The sequence below is a fragment of the Sparus aurata genome, chromosome 3, assembly GCF_900880675.1.
Source record: "Sparus aurata chromosome 3, fSpaAur1.1, whole genome shotgun sequence".
In the NCBI taxonomy this organism is placed as follows: Eukaryota; Metazoa; Chordata; class Actinopteri; order Spariformes; family Sparidae; genus Sparus; species Sparus aurata.
This window is the reverse complement of record NC_044189.1, coordinates 30,934,308-30,950,935: the sequence shown is the minus strand read 5'-3', so window position 1 is coordinate 30,950,935 and position 16,628 is coordinate 30,934,308. Positions and strand designations below refer to the sequence as shown.

The window sequence follows — 16,628 nt, the reverse complement described above, 5'->3', positions numbered from 1 at the left end:
CCCCTCACAGAGGACAGGTACAGTGCACCGGTCGGAGTGATCGAGGTTCGATTATTTTCCCCTGTGACCTGCCTGTGACCTACGTGACGTCAGTTCAACACTTTTCTACTCATACCCAAAAACTTGAATTTGTGTTCACAGTGAAGACTTCGTAGTCGTAGAAATTAGAGTCGTGCTCACAAGACTTTGCACTCACAGCTTTTAGATTCATACTCAGATAAAAACAATCCTAACCCAAACAATTTCTCAGACTTGCGTATATGACAATAGAATTTTGTGTACAACATTTTTATTTGCACACAAAAGTTCAACATTACAAATACGAATGTTAGAATCATGCACACGTCTTTTTGACAGCGATCTTACTCCATACAATGAGGGGAAAGTAACATCCTACCTTAAGAAACAAAGAGAAGAAAAACTCAACAGACGAAATACACACTCAAGAAATTCTAAACAAATTGATATTTACTAAACAAAAACATTATGAAGGGGGTAGTAAATATACAAAACTATTAGTTAATATTAGGGCCGGGACTCGATTAAAAAAATGAATCGAATTAATCAGAGGCTTTGTAATTAATTAATCGAAATTAATCGCATTTTAATCACATATAAATATTTGACCTGAGAACAGTGAGAAGCAATTTTTTTCACATGGATTTTAGTATACCATTGAATAATGACTGAATACAGAAGCTTAAGCAACAAAACATTGTTTGGGACCAACAGACCAGTGCAATTTTTGCCATAAAGTGTAGCAATAGCTTATTTAGGAATACATTTCAGAGATTCAGGTAGCCTATAGGTAGGTAGACCTTCTGTAAACTATAACACTTTGTTTTTTAAGTAAAACACAATACTTTCAAGTACATTCAGAACATTGGAAACCCTGACTATTAGAAAACATCTATCTTCAGAGGCCATAACAGACTTTACCAACAGTTGATCTAAACAAATCAATTTCAGTCCAACTCTCTGTAAATAACCTTGGCCAAAACAATAAACAGTTCAACATAAACTGCCAGTTGCAACAACAACATAATAAATAGTTGCTTAGCATTTAGGTGATATCTGAGGCTTGATATGCTGCGGTGATACGCAAACTCCTTCTTGCATAATTTGCACACAACCATGCTCTTATCTACGCTGCCATCCGTCCGCTTTTTAAAACAAAATTTCCCACCCACGGGGCCAACCAGAGCGGTCTCATCTGCTTCTTCGTTCATTGTTGTTGTCTGAAGTCATGAACGCAGTGGTGGGCAAGCTACACGAAAAAAGTAGTGAGCTAAGCTACAAGTTACTCTACATTAAATGAAGCTTCACTACACCAAAGCTACTCCCCAGAGAACTGTAGCAAGCTAAGCTACAGCAAAATGGCAAAAGTAACTTAACTACATCAAAGCTATTTTTTTTTATATTGGAACAACTTCATTCCAAGTCAAAGCTATCTCAGTGATCAATAAAACTATCAATCAGACAGATAAGCAGGCAAAAATGTTACGTTCACTATTTTGTATATTTTATTATTCAACTATCAATGCACACTTAATTCTAACATCCATGGACAGACATTCACCTTGCTACCACAGCAATATCCACCTGACTTACACTAATGGACAGTGTCCTACACTGTAGCATATTAACATAATTAAACAGCAAATAGTATATTATAGTTGTAGTTTTCGTTAAGGTTTTCTATTCTTCTAGTTTCAGCTTTATAATTTATATTTGATATTTGAGTTAGTCTATTTAGTAAATGTATATAATTCAGCTTTTAATTGTATTTGTTTCTTTTACCTACCTCATTGTTTTTGTATTTTGATTTATGTCAAGTGGCTGTAACACTTTAATTTCCCTTTGAGATTAATAAAGTACTCCATCCATCAACCAGTGTCTCATATAACTGGCAGTTTCAAAAGTGGTATTTTTATTAAGCCCACTCTGTAGTAGTAGCTATATCTACATACATGTTAAGCTAATCATTTTGACTAATCACCATACTTTGGTTTTGTAGAAATTGAATTTTTGCTGTATCCTGTGCTGGTTAAAAATTACAAAAGTAACAATTCAGAGTAATGTTTCTCTGTCACTGTATTTGTTTAATATTCAAGTTTGTCTTTTGCATCCCTCGGGATCAACTCGTCTCCGTCCTCCTACCCCTCTGCCATCTTTCCATCAAGTAACGTAACTCACTGAAGCTAACCTGTCTGTATTCCCGTGCAGCAGAGACGTTGTATGCAAGGATTAGTCCGTGGTGTCACCGTCATACGGAAGTGCTTCTGTCGGCTCCACATACACGGCCATGTGTGGCGGTGGCATCACCGACTTATCCTTTCATTTCAGACCGCAACAGAAAGCTCCGCTGCGCTTAACTTCAGAGGTGTTCATAAAAATGTAGCTTGTGTGGACGCTACCGCGCTACTTGGTCAATAAAAGAGCTAAGCTACTGAAAAGCTATTTCACTCAGAAAGTAGCGACACTACCACCACGCTACTGAGAAATGTAGTTAAACTAGCAACGCCGCTACTTGTAGCGACGTTACTGCCCAACACTGCATGAACGATATGCATGAACGTTTGTTGGTGCTCCAGTATAATCGGTACCCCTGAAACTCATCCAGTGAGAAACGTTCCGCGGTGCAAAAATTAGTGCGATTAAAATGCGTTAATTTTTTTAACACGTTATTTTATGTGTGATTAATTAATCGTAATTAACGCATTAAAGTTCCCGGCCCTAGTTAATATATTAGATAAGAGACCCAAAAACTAAGGATGTCCACCATCAAATCAGGGAAATTAGAAATTGTTTTAAGGAATATTATGTAAAAAATTATATTCACAACTTCGGACCGACAACCATCCAAAAATGCAGACACTCAATTTTTTTAACTCGTCAACCCTCAGTGAAGACCAGAATAAATCTCTTTAACAGTTAAAAAAGTAAAACCTTGTTCTGCTATAGCCACATCGAAGGCCAATAAATCCCCAGGAGTGGGTGAATTTACATCAAAGTGGTATAAAATTCTGAAAGAGGCCCTGACACTTTTTCTACTGAGTACGTTTAATCGGGTTCTGGAAAGGGGGGAGATTCCAGCATCATGGAAGGATGCGATCAGCTCAGTTACCCAAAGAAGGGAAAGTTAACTGGTGTGCAAACTACAGACCAATTAGTGTACAAAACCTGGACTACAAATGTATTTTATCATTTACTTGAAAAAAATTATACCCAAAATATCCGTATTGATATGCCAGGATTTGCCCTCGTTTGCTGACAACATTCATGTGTATCTCTCAAGCCCAACAGACTCCTTACCTGAGCTGATGTCAGTGCTGCATGAATAAGGGTCACACTCAGGCTACAAACTAAATTCCCCTTGGAATCCCTTTACCTACTGCTTTATTTAAATTAGAGAAAAATTAATTACCACCCTCTCAAAAAAGAAATTATTGTAGATATTAAGGGGAACCTTACGGTGGCCCAGAGGTGTCAGGCCAAATACAAATACAAAAGTCACTGTCAGGGTTGGCTTAAAGGGGAGACTAAGGATAAGGGGAAGGTGGACCCAAATGCAGTTACACACGAGAGGCAAGGATATGGGGAAACAAAAAGCGAGCTTTATTTTAAAGCTGAACACAAAAAACAGAAGCAGAAACGGGGGCAAAGGGCAAAGTAGCAAATGAAAGCAAGGCAAAGTAGCAACCAAAAACAGCAAGACAAAGTACAAACCAAATAGCACAAAGTTCAAATCAAAAGGCAAAATGCAAAACTCAAATCCAAAAACACATACCATGGGGGAACAAGGAACAGATAGGCGGAGGCACAAGAACTGGAGCATGGACAAAGACAGAGGCTGACAAGAACAATGACCAGACAAGGAGTGAAGGGAACACAGAGACTAAATACACAGACACTGATGACAAGACGAGGAACAGGTGAGGTGGACCAACAGGTGAGATAACGAAGGGGAGGAGCACATGAGAACATGAAGGGAACACCACAATAGACAGAGGGAGCTAGAGGGAAGAACATAAGGAAAATACACAGGAGAACGTAAAGGACACATGAGGGCATGGAAAAACAGGACACAAGACAAGATACAAAGACATGGAAATCAAATACAAGAAACCACAAGACAAAACCAGACAAGAACACAACAAACAGATCTACAGTCATGACAGTCACAACACAAATACAAAAGCCACAACACAAATACAAAAGTCACAACACAAATACAAAAGCCACAACACAAATACAAAAGTCACAACACAAATACAAAAGCCACAACACAAATACAAAAGTCACAACGGAATTGAACAACAACGGAATTGAACAACAACAGATGTGACCCACAACGCTGACACATATTTTCATAACTTAGCAAGTAGTCCAACTTCCTCTCGGATTTTCTCCAAGCACTCTCCTTTATTGTCCGGTCTCTGTATGCGTGTACAGAGGTATGGTGGCACAGAGCTCGGGGAGCAGACTGGAGCACTGCTGTATTGTTGTGCTAACTGGGGCTAATGCTCCGTGCTCGGCGCCCCGAAGCTCATTAGCTCCGTACTATACTACCACACTCCATACGCATACAGAGAAGAACTCAGATTTATATGTTTAGTGAAAACTGGCCTAAATGCAGTCCCTCCAGAAAAACGCGGTTATGCGATCGCACAATTCAATACATAATCAGCCAATAATAATAGTCAGTAATCAGTCCGCATATTTATGCGGGGGCCGCATTTTTTCAAATACACCACACTTTCGGCACATAAATTGCCGATTTCCGCGTAAAATATGCAGGGCTTGCATGATTTCATAATCCCCGCATTTTCGTTTAAAAAAAGTCACATATATCTTAACAGAAAGTTGAAAAATGTTGCATTTACTTCACACAAGAGCAGCCATTTTCCCCTGTTGCCATGGGAACGTTATGAAGCGACGTAATTACGCGACAAGAAACATCATCGAAAAGCTGCAAACCCCGCGATGAAGCCATGATGAAGCCTGCACATCAGTTTCATTTGCCAACAAAAAACTCATACTAGTTTCAAAAACCTTACAGTTGGAAGTATATTAGTAGTACGTAAATTTACGTTACAGTAAGAGATTTCACTTATTTTAACAGAAGATGTCTGTTTTGTATAGCTACCTCTGTAAAACAGGAAGCACACATTTAATTTTTTATATTTTATTTATTCATTTTTACAGAAGTTGTAGCATATTCCTTTTTTAAAGCTACAGAACTTGTTTGACTCATCAATGTTTTGTAAGTTTGAGCCATGTGTTTATTAAGGTCTGAAATAAAACACATTGAGAACTTAAATATTCCCAGCACTTTCTGTGATGTAGTAAGCTTGCTTATCATAGGAAGTAATAAGAAATGACTCTTAACATTAAGGTAGTAGCCTAGTGAGAACAGGGCGTTGGGGGAATCTCTTTTTTTCTCTTTTTCATCAAACCGCAGTTTTTGCAAGGTCCCGCAATTTTTGCGATTTCCCGCAATTTCATTGCATAAAATTGCATAAATATCCCGCATATTCCATCGCATTTTTTAAGAAAACGTGCCGCATAATCAACAATCACAAAAAAACTCTGCATTTTTCTGGAAGGGCTGTAAATGGCTCACCCACAGAGGTGTCAAAAGTACTCACATTTGGTACTTAAGTAGAAGTATAGATACTTGTGTAAAAAATTACTCTAGTAAAAGTAGAAGTACTGATTCAGCTCCTTTACTAAAAGTAAAAAAGTACAGGCTCTGAAATGTACAAATGTAAAAAGTAAAAAATATTTTTTGCCGTCAATGATACACAATACCTCTTTTGATAACTCAACAAAACGAAAAGTTCTTGGCTCACAAAATAGGGTAGTTTTTTTCCTTTATTAACAACCTGCACAGTTCTGGTACAGAGAAAAATAAATAAATCACTGGTCTGTTTGCTGCAAGTTAAATTTCAGACAGAATAATCAAGACTGAATTGACCAGAGGTCCTCCATGAGCACCTAGATAATTCAGCTTTATAACAGCTTTGGTACTCTCAATACTATACTTAACATATTACTTTTAACAGAATTTGTATCTTTTAACACTTTTATAGAAAAACTTTTGTTTTGACAGGCTTAATTTACGCCAAAGTGCAAATCAGTTTTCCATTTCAGCAACAGAACTTGAAAACATTATGATCAACATGGAAACTAGTTTAATCAAGTTGTTTTTCTTTGTGAGATATTCACTCATCTCTACAGGAATCCCAAAATTGTTTATTTAGCCGATCTGGTTCTCAAAGTTCTTTGAATCCAGGCATGTACTTTTGGGTCTGAAAATCAGTCCTGCAGTGCTGAAAAGCCTCTCGCAGGCAGCTGAGGTAGGTAGAGGTGTGTTGAGCTTCAGTGACACGTTGCAGACTGCTGGGAAAGATTTCAGGGCATCCATGTATCATCCGGGCAGGCCAGGTAGGACTCTAGCTTGGTTTCCTACAGTTTATGCTGCTTGGATAGGCCTTCATCTGAGGTCAACTTCCTCCTCAAGGAAGGTGCAGTGAGGTTTTTGTATCTCTCCAAGTGACTCACGTGCTTTCTGTAGGAGTGACAATACACACAAGTAAGACACAGCCCACTGCGCAGAGAGACGTCCAAACGACGTCTTTTCCAAGTCATTTTTGCACATCTAATTTTGGTCACCTCAAGGTGCAGACTGTTACTCCAGACGACGTCTTTTTTTCAACGTACACTTTACGTCCATTTATGACGTCCACTTCACCTGCGCAGAGAGACGTCCAAACGACGTCTTTTCCAAGTCATTTTTGCACGTCTAATTTTGGTCACCTCAAGGTGCAGACTGTTACTCCAGATGACGTCTTTTTTTCGACGTACACTTAACGTCCATTTATGACGTCCACAGTACCTCCGTACAGGAGCTATTTCTAGTCCAAATATGGTCTTTGTGGACGTCATTTCAACGTCAAATTAGAACTCATATTAGACATTGTTTTTATACTGTACTGCTTCTAGTTTCTATGCATAAATGTAGTCCCATTTCAGAAGGTGGCATGCTGTTAAAAATAATAAATCACTATCCAATCTCCAGGACTCAGTTGAGAAATACTAGTAACTAGGCTAACAGCAGGCAGCATAACCCTCCATTAAGTTTGAAAAAAACAAAGTGGTGAAATACAATAAATAAAATGACACCTCTTTGGTCTGTACTACAAAAATAGGGTTAGTCCTGAGTGACTATGTGCAAACATAAGAACAATTAAAATATAAAACATATATATATATATATCTATATTTTATTTATTTATTTATTTTTTAAGTGTGAACACTGGGGTAAAAATTAAACTGAACACAGAAAAATTAAAGGGCTTACCAGATTCATCTTGTGAAAATAAACAAAAATCTGGCTTTTTTTTTCCACACATAAATGGTTAATTTTCAAACACACATTCCCTTTGTCTGTAGCCCACTGTCTCAGGTCATCTTCAAGGCTGCTGATCACTTCGGCTTCATCATCATTTGGTTCATATTCAGAGTCAGTGGACAAACAGTCCACATCAGTGTCAAAATCAAAACCATGTCATGTCTCAGGAACGCTGTCACTTGTTAAAGGAGTCATCACCCGGAAATCGCAATTTCTCTCGTTAAATCATGCATATTCTGTTGAAACTTGCCTGAAAAGCTGGAGTTTTAAAGTGGCTTATTTTTTTCGCTTTGGCTCTTTTTCCGAATAGGAATAGCGCACAATAGTGCGCGTTCCTAAAGCACGAGATTTTGACTCTGCTCCTGTGGTGACGTTACCACAGGAGGCTACTTGCATATGCATCGGCTCACAGCCGTCCTCAGCCAGAGTGAGCACGCCGAATCTGCTTATTTCTCTGTCATTTTCACGCCATACATCGTGACCGCCAGCATTAAAACTCAGGTCTTACACGTAAAACACGAGTGTGAAAAGTAATAAGGAAAAAAAAAGATTTTACCATTCAGAGACATCCTGCTGTAAACGTGTCTCTTCCACCGTCTCTGCCTCTTCACTCTCCCGTGCGGGTTCCGACTCCGGCTCGTACATAAATGCCTGAATTCCGTAAGGTTCGTCATTTAGTGTGTGCGCCATGACAAGGGGCTGTTTATGTTTTGGAGTCTGTGGCTGTGTCCAAATTCAGGGGCACCATCCTTCGGAGTGCGTATTTGAAGTGCAATTACACTAAGCCGCACGAAGCCTGTCCAAATTCAAAGTGTGCTCCAAATGCTCCCCACAAATGCCTCCTTCTTTTGCCTGTTCCTGGAGGACACACCGCTACTATCCCTCGCGGCTACAAATTGCCCAAGATTCATTCCGCGCCTAAAGAGAATAAATAAATAAATAAATAATGGTGACCTCAAGTGGCGCAGATCTCGCATTCAAATGTAAGTATTGGGTCTATACTCCGTTTTTAGTCATTTGAGCGTCAAACGCCAGATATGTTAAAACCTCAAAATATCAGTTAAAATATGTTGGTAATGCTCAACTTAATCCCTTTTACTTTCAACCATTAGACGTTCAGAGGTTGACTTATATCGTATATCGTATGTGACTGCGGAGATGTTATAGACTCGTTTTACTTCATGTACATAAATGGACCAAGATGAACAGATTTAGATCAGGCTGTGATCCGTGTAAAGTCTAGTTAAACGTTGGAATAAAGAGCTATGTTTTTATGATTATTATCCCTATGATTATATTATTTTGCTGTATTAGAACTCTTTGGTGTGTTTCACATTTCATCGTGTTTTAGGGAGTAAACAGAGAAGCTTCATCACTGTCCGAAGTCAGAACAATATTTGTTCACAGGGCGAAACATTCCGCCGGCTGGACGGGAGTATGGCTATAATATATAATAATAAATAATAAATAGCCGATTTGTCAGTCCTGATGTCACTTTTTGTAAATCTTTGCATCCCTGTGTTAATGTGATCTTGAGTTTACCTTTTCTCTTGCTTCGAGGAGGGAGGATGAAGAAGGACATGAGGCTGCAGAGAGGATGGAGAGGCTCTTCTCTGCTCCAGAGGACAATCCTTATATTATTTCTGTTATTTAGTTAAATGTATGAGTTATTTTTAAATTATTTGTTCATAATTGTTCATTTTATATAATTCATGAAATAAAATATTGTTTTATTGTTACACATTGTCTATTCCATTCGGTATTTAAAGCTTAAGTACAATTTATAACAGCAAACGGCATCAAGTGCTACTTTTCAGGGACAACAAGGGATTGAATGTTTTCTTTTATTATTAAGGTCTTAACATTTATGACTATTTACAAAATTACAGCATAAATAACTATTTACAGATTATTATTAACTATTAACAAAAATAATTATTATTAAAAACAATATTAAAACAGTAACAGATGATGGACAGTAACAGGCTGAGCAGGAGTCCCTGCAGTGCTGCTGGGCTGGATGGTGTCAGTGGGACGTCATCTGGGTCGGTACTCAGGGTGTTTGGGGGTCCAGTCTCCTCTGTCCACCACATCCTCCATCAACTGGGTCTGCAGTTCTGACTCCATCCACGGCTGCCATGTCACTAAGAATGTTTTAAGAAAGAGGCAAGAATTATAATTTCATACTGCTTTCATATTATAATAATAATAATCATAATAAATTACAACAAACAAAACTATCTACCAAACATTTTAAATACAATGCCTTTAAAATATAAATTAAAACCATATGTTGCAATCAGCAGTTTACATGTCAGCATTAACGTAATGTATCGGTATGTTAATGAGCCCATACTGTTAGCTAGCTAATAATGATTATTTTGATAACATTACTGTGGGTTCAATAACAGGTTCACCTCTCCACGGTCCTCTCAGCCCGAGATAAACCAGAGCCGCTTCTACTCTTCCTCCACAAGCACGAGGATTAAAAAGGAAATCAGGAATTCCTGCAGCTCAAACAGATCTGACAGTCAAACTTTTCAAACTACTCGTCTTGTCACTTTCGCGGACCTTACCTCACCAGAAATAGTGAGGTGCGGGTCGGGGCGGGAACATCTGGTGACGCCACCAGGAAATGCTGCGAGGGTAGACTGTTCAATTTCACAACAGGCTGACGCTGCCTGCAGGTCTCTCTGAAGGACCCTGCCTTTGCTGGCGGCGAAGGACGGGTCCTTGAAGGATGCTGCCCCTGAATTTGGACACAGCCAGTGTGTGCATGCAGGCTAGCCCCCCATTCCGGCTCTGTCCTTCCTGCGGCTAATCAACGCGCGCCTCATTACATATTAATACAATGCACATCCGGACCGGTCAAAACCTCGCGCATAATCTCGCGTGAGAAAGTCGCGGTATGAAAAAGTGTCAGAACAAGCTCTATGTTTGATTTTTTAACAAAAAAAATGTTCTAATAAGTTTTAAGAATTGATCCAAAGCGATCCAAGAGGGACTGGATATGTAAAAAACCAGGTGATGACTCCTTTAAACTGCGTGGGGTCCCAGGCACACTGCTACAACTACACTGCTACAACTCCCAGCCACAACATCGATATTAATGTCAATGCTCTGATGTCCATCTTCACTGTCATAACGTAGAAGTTCATCCATGTCTCTTAGGTGTTTTCGCCATTCTCTCATTTTCATAGCCACCTGTAGACACAGATGCAGTATAAGTCAGTTTAGTCTTACAATTTATTTGACTGGGTGTGTGCAAAGGAGCATGAGGTCACAATCTGTACCTTGTTTAGGTGGCTTCCAAAGGTCTGGAAACCCCACTCCACTTTCAAAAGAGGACCAAACACCACCTGACAAAAGGATAAGACTGATTTAGAAACACCCAACTAAAGCTTTACAATACTGAACTCAGAGCTCCATTGCACTAAATTGTTATGCATTTGGCTGCGAACCCCCACGTGGTTGTGTCTGAAGCTCCCCCTCCTCCCGCCTGTATATTAGTATTTTGCTTTGTTTTGTTTTGTTGTGCTGCTAGCCCCATTAGCTGTCCCGGATGTTAGCAAGTGCAGGCACGTCTCTGTCAGCAGCAGCACCACAAAGAAAAATAACTACAGTCTGAGTGAAGCACTGGAGCCACGGACCCATACATGGCCGTCACCGACAAAAAAGCCTTGACCGGTAACTTAACAAGTATGATGGCCGTTGTGATGAGGTAGCTTTATGCTAACTTCGACGAGTGGTAGCGGTTAACATCCGCTGCTAACACCCGCTTCCCAGCTCACCACAATGGCCCTCCTGCTCGTTAACACTGGAGGCTCCTGTTGCCGACGATGGTTGGGTAAAAGCCCACGGCTCAAGCGCATCACTCTATGTATTGATTTTTCGCCGGCTTAGTTGTGAACAAAGTTGGTTGTGTTCAAAAGCTAACGTTAGGAGATGTAATGCTAATTATAGCGACAACAGATTTGAAGTAGATTAACACAACAAAGCTGAAACGGCAAACGCTATAAATGCATAAATGAACATAAAATTAACTTATGGGTCTATGAGCTGACCGAACTTACCTGCAATTTAGTGGACGCTGATTTTCGGACTGCTGTAAGTTGTTGTATAGGTCAACGGTGCACAGAGCCGAGCGGCCAATTGCTTCAAACGAAGACAAACACCTGGGCCAATGGGAATGGCTATTAGGATGTACGTTGTAATGACGCAATGCCTCAGCCAATCAAAATGGCGTTGACTGTATGTATATATATATTTTTGTATTAAACAGAATTACACTGTTTTAGAAAAGAAAAACTGGAAAATGTAAACAAACAAAAACATTACTTTTATTCAAAAATAATGTTTAATCACAAAATAATCATGTCCATACTACTAGTACTACTCCTATGATAATAATAATAATATAAATGATAATAATACGCAATATAGACATGATCTGCACGTCCATAAGACGGCAATAAATTGAGGATTATTGGGTTGTTGTTTTTTTTAACCGAGCGCTAGCTAGTGTTAGCGCTATAGTATCAAAACAATGTGTTCCCATAGCATTGCTAACGTAAACTGGCCTACAAGAAATACTAAATGAGCTAATGATAACAACTGAAAATACACCTTACCTGGATGCAGTGATGTGCACAAGGGGGGGGCAGGGGGCAGTCGCCCCCCCTCATGGCCCAATTGTTGAGAAATGTGCTCTAAAGTGCCCTCCTGAGAGCCAAAACGCACGCTAAAGTGCCCTCCTGAGAGCCAAAACGCGTGTTAAAGTGCCCTCCTGAGAGCCAGAAAAGCATGCCAAAGTGCCCTCTTGGTTGGCAAAACACACTAAACTGCCCCCTTGGCTGGTTAAAACATGATAAACTGCCCTCTTGGGAGCCAAACCGCGCGCTAAAGTGCCCTTCTTTTCGCCCCTGCCCTTCAAAAAGTCTGCGCACGCCACTGCCTGGATGTGTTTATTCAGATTTGACGGAGAGTTCTTGAACGCCAGAAGCTCATAGTTTTTAGGTTGGCACAGGACACAACGCATTCGCCATGAATCATTCTTGAAGCCGACAACCTCAAACAGTTCTCTTAAATAAGGTCATGAATGGGGAATGTCTTGCTTCTGATATGATGCGTCGTCGTTCCCTGGTTGGTTCACTTTCTTCCTCCATGTCGCTGCTGCAAGTTTTCTCTTTAACACAACCTGTAACTCACGGCGCTTCTCTCTGCGGTTGACTTTCCCTCTCCAGGTAGTTACGTCTTACGTCATGTCGTCAACCGCGGGGGAAAAGAGAAAAAAAAAAAAAGTAATGAGCCTGTTTTGACAATGTAAGGAGTAGAAAGTACAAAAAAATGTTTTTAAATGTAGGGAGTAAAAGTAAAAAGTCGTCAGAAAAATAAATACTCAAGTAAAGTACAGATACCTGAAAAATCTACTTAAGTACAGTAACAAAGTATTTTTACTTTGTTACTTGCCACCTCTGCTCACCCACATACAAAATGTAACAACTGATTTTGTGTAAAACTGCTTTGTTTACACCAGTGGCGGCTGGTGAAAAATATTCTAGGTGGGGCTGTGATATTTTCAGTCAGTTTCAGTAACCATCCCAATACAATTGAGCACAAACTACAGGAAACCAGTGCTCTGTGGATTAGTCAGCAATTATTTAATGCCAATATCAAAAAGTTGAGGCATTGAGGTATTCGAAAACAAAAACATAAACAACATATTGCACGAACACAAGCTTTCCATTTGTAATTGAACTCGTAAACAATTGAATTATTTATTTCTACACATATTTCTGGAAAGGCTGTTGACTTACACCAGTGCCCCCTTGTGATAGAGGTGGATAGCTGGCTGTTGAGCACATCAAACAGTGCCGTTAGCAGAAAATAGCCAACGCAAGAGGCACTCCATGAGAACAGAGTGGAAAGAGGACTATATACAATAACATGAAATTATATCTAGATTTACTTAATGTTTCTAGGAAATCTTACACTGTATAAAAGGATGTATGTATAATATAGAAATAGTGTTAAGCATCATTGATGACCGAGAAACATATACAGTAATTATTAATACCAACAAACACACCATTTAGACAAAATATTAGTAATGAATAGAGTGCTATACATTACTGATTGATGTCTTATGCTAAGGTCAACTATATACAAAGAAACGTGGTCAGGGCTGTAGTGTGTGCGTGCGTGTGTCTGTGTGTGTGTGTGTGTGTGTGTGTGTCTCATCTTATTTGTACAGGAATTTTGCCCTTCTCTCCTTCTGTGTGGCAAACTTCTCAATGACTCTATTATTAAAGTCAGGAATGTCCCTAACAAGTTTTTTCTCCATGGAGAGCATAGCCAGAGCATTCAGGCGATCCTGTGTCATGGTGTTTCTCAGAAAGGTCTTGATCCTCTTCAGAGTAGAGAAGCATCTCTCGGATTCAGCTGTTGTCATGGGTGTGGTGATGAGGATCTTGAGGAGGCTGACAGTCTCTGTGAAAGTGCTCTGAAGATTGTTCTCCATGAAGAACTGGAACAGAGGCACTGCTCCACTGCAAGCCTTGAACTCACTGTTCTCATAGATGAGGGACAGTTCTGTTTTGAGCTTGGCCTTGTTCAACATGGGGTACGCCTTCACTGTTGTTTCAAGCGCTGTATCTGGGAAGTTCACACTGTGTTGTGGGAACAACTCTCCGTGCAACAGTGTCGTGCTGATGAGGTGCTGGGTGAAGGAGAACCGCTCCTTGGCATGCACCAGGATGGTATCACATACCTGTAAAAGATACATCATCTGCTTACATTTGCAAGAAAGCTATTTTGATGAAAGTAATTCTGACTGAACACATGGCTATGTCCAAGTCAAGTACATGATTACTAAGGTTTCAACACCATTATTTCTAATTGCACTTTTACAGTATCTTTACTTCTCCTGATCTTTAACTTCGTATTGGTTTCCACAACAAAACAAGGTCTACAGGAGCATTTCAATAAATAAACCACATATTTTTCTGTTACATGTGAGGATCCCTTATACACTGAATTCCTTTCTGTGTGTGGATGACAAAAAATGTTCATGCTGCTTGTGACTGCTCTGTCATAAACCTGGAATCTACTGAGTGAGCAAAACTATGAATGCAAATATAAACTGCAGACTGCCTGCTGCATCATTTGACTGAAATCAGTTGTGGCAATATGCAATCCTAGACTACACACCACCAGGCCTAAAAACACTAACAATTACATCACAACTCACCTCTGTAGCCAGCCTCTGTTGTTCTCCTGGTCCCAGCATCCTCCGTCGCTTTATGGGCTGCTGCTGCTGCTGGTCTGATGCGCTGTCCCCACACTGAGAGGAAATGGAAGCCCTGATCCAAAAAATAAAGTTTAAGTTGTTAATTTACCATCAAACTCCTTAACTCCCAGTCACCCCCCCTCAACACACACATGCACTGAGTCACATATACACACTCTCATGGACTAACACTAACAGGCTATGTCTAGTAACTGATTTTAACCTGTGATGTACATAATTAACTTAGTATTTTTTACTTGTGTCAGTTTTTTTTTTTTTAATAGCATTTTTTCATTACATTTGTGAGGTGGATGCAGAGCAATTATGCTCTGCATGAACTTGTCCTGTGTAAATTGTAGTCTGAATGACAATAAAGTTCATCTTCAATCTTCAACAACTAGGCCTCTTCTGGAAACTGACCTGGTGGACATCTGAATAAGTCTGTTATTACAAACTGTGATTAATAACTACTTTACCTACATTATTATCTGAATCTGACTGTCTCTAATCTTTCCTTTTAAAATATTAAAACAAATATAATTGTGATGTGCTATATGATAATCATTCACTATGATGACAAGGCACATTTATGGTTTTACACTGTTGGAAAGGAGCAACTCATCTTTCTAACAACAACCGCTTTATCAGCCAATAGTAAAAATAGTTATTTACCTGATCGCTAGCATGCTGTCTGTGAACCTCTGGACAAGTGCTTTAATGAAGACAGGGTCGATGTTCCTCTTCTGCAGCTGGTTGAACAGCATGTCCACATTAGGCATGATCTTGTGGAACAATGCCAGGAAAAAACAGAAAGCCTCGTCTTCAAGCATCCTCACAAAGCCCCCAGCCTCTCTGACAGTTGCGGGATCAAAGTTCCCAGAGTCTCTGATGGTCTGGAAACACTTGAAGAGGTCATCCTTGTGCTCGTACAGTGTTAACAGCGCGACTGTGGAAGTTCCACCGTGTTGGCGAGGCTCTGGGAAGTCTATGTGCAACCACTTGGTCAAGCACGGTGGTTCACCCTGGTGACCTGGAGAAGAAGGCAGAAAATCCTGCGAGGTCGGAAAAAAGGGCCGATTCTGGGAATGTGTGATGTTGCCTGGTGCATGATGAGGTTCAGCTGGTGCGCATAGCAGTGGACGTAGTGAGCATGTTTGTACACATCCATTATCTTACGCTGCACTCCGCCGGTGGCTCCCCTCATCACACTAGCTCCGTCGTAAGCTTGGGCAACAAGTTTGGCCTTTTGTCCATCTGGGAGTATGGTGCTTAGCCTCTCCAGAAGCGCTGTGGCGATGGTGTCGGCGGTTGCATTCTGGATGGTAATGAACTCGAAAAACCGCTCTTGGATGTGACTGTTTGCGTCGACATAGCGTAGCACCAGCACCAGCTGACAGTGGGTGGAAATGTCAGTCGTCTCGTCGGCTTGAATGGCGATAAATTCGGCGCTCTTTACTTCCTCCAGAATGTACTCCTTTAGCACTGAAAGCATACAGTCCAACAGCTCGTTTTGTATGGTCTTTGACGTGCCTTTAAAAACGGTAGCTGTCTTAAGGTGCTCCTCCAGCACACTGTCGAGGGAGGCAACAAAATCCACCAGTCCCCTGAAAATGCCAGGGTTGTCCGAGGAGTCACTCTCATCATGCCCACGCAACGCCAACTCAAAAGCCCCACAAAACTTAACACAATCAATTATTTTGGATAAAATGTGCCTGTTTTTATCCACCTCCTCGTTGTGTTTCCTGACAGCCATTCTGTGGCCGTCGTCCAGCTGCGTAGCGATGTTCACTCTCCCTAACATGGCTAGCTTGACAGAACTATCCATGTGTGCCCTGGTGTTCTCATGTTTCCTTACTTTCTCGGACAGGTGCTTCATATCCCTCACTCCGGTAACTGTCCATGCTGGATCTGTCCCCGTTGTTT

The 16,628-nt window shown here is 40.4% G+C and overlaps 2 protein-coding genes and 1 long non-coding RNA gene across 8 annotated transcripts in view; 1 reads left to right on the top strand and 2 right to left on the bottom strand.

Moving 5' to 3' along the window:
* Positions 1-16,628, top strand: part of bzw2 (basic leucine zipper and W2 domains 2) — a 78,721-nt gene that overhangs the window by 50,113 nt on the left and 11,980 nt on the right. The window contains exon 1 of one of the 6 annotated variants that reach the window (XM_030412915.1): positions 15,953-16,027. The exons of 4 other annotated variants lie outside the window; for them this stretch is intronic. In XM_030412915.1, the coding sequence (XP_030268775.1) occupies positions 15,968-16,027 (60 nt within the window). In that variant the 5' untranslated portion in view covers positions 15,953-15,967. Of the gene's footprint in view, positions 1-15,952; positions 16,028-16,308; positions 16,595-16,628 lie in introns of those variants that run through there. One more of the 6 variants, XM_030412910.1, reaches the window with a different exon arrangement.
* On the bottom strand, positions 10,383-11,691 carry LOC115579400 (uncharacterized). Its single transcript, XR_003983641.1, has 3 exons — positions 11,491-11,691; positions 10,711-10,776; positions 10,383-10,621 (listed from the first exon to the last, which is right to left on the bottom strand). It is a non-coding gene; the product is annotated as an uncharacterized LOC115579400 (long non-coding RNA).
* Positions 13,054-15,900, bottom strand: LOC115579399 (uncharacterized). The gene is made up of 3 exons (XM_030412917.1): positions 15,378-15,900; positions 14,667-14,778; positions 13,054-14,186 (listed from the first exon to the last, which is right to left on the bottom strand). Exons 1-3 carry the CDS (start codon positions 15,533-15,535, stop codon positions 13,659-13,661), a joined length of 798 nt encoding a protein of 265 aa, XP_030268777.1. The 5' UTR covers positions 15,536-15,900; the 3' UTR covers positions 13,054-13,658.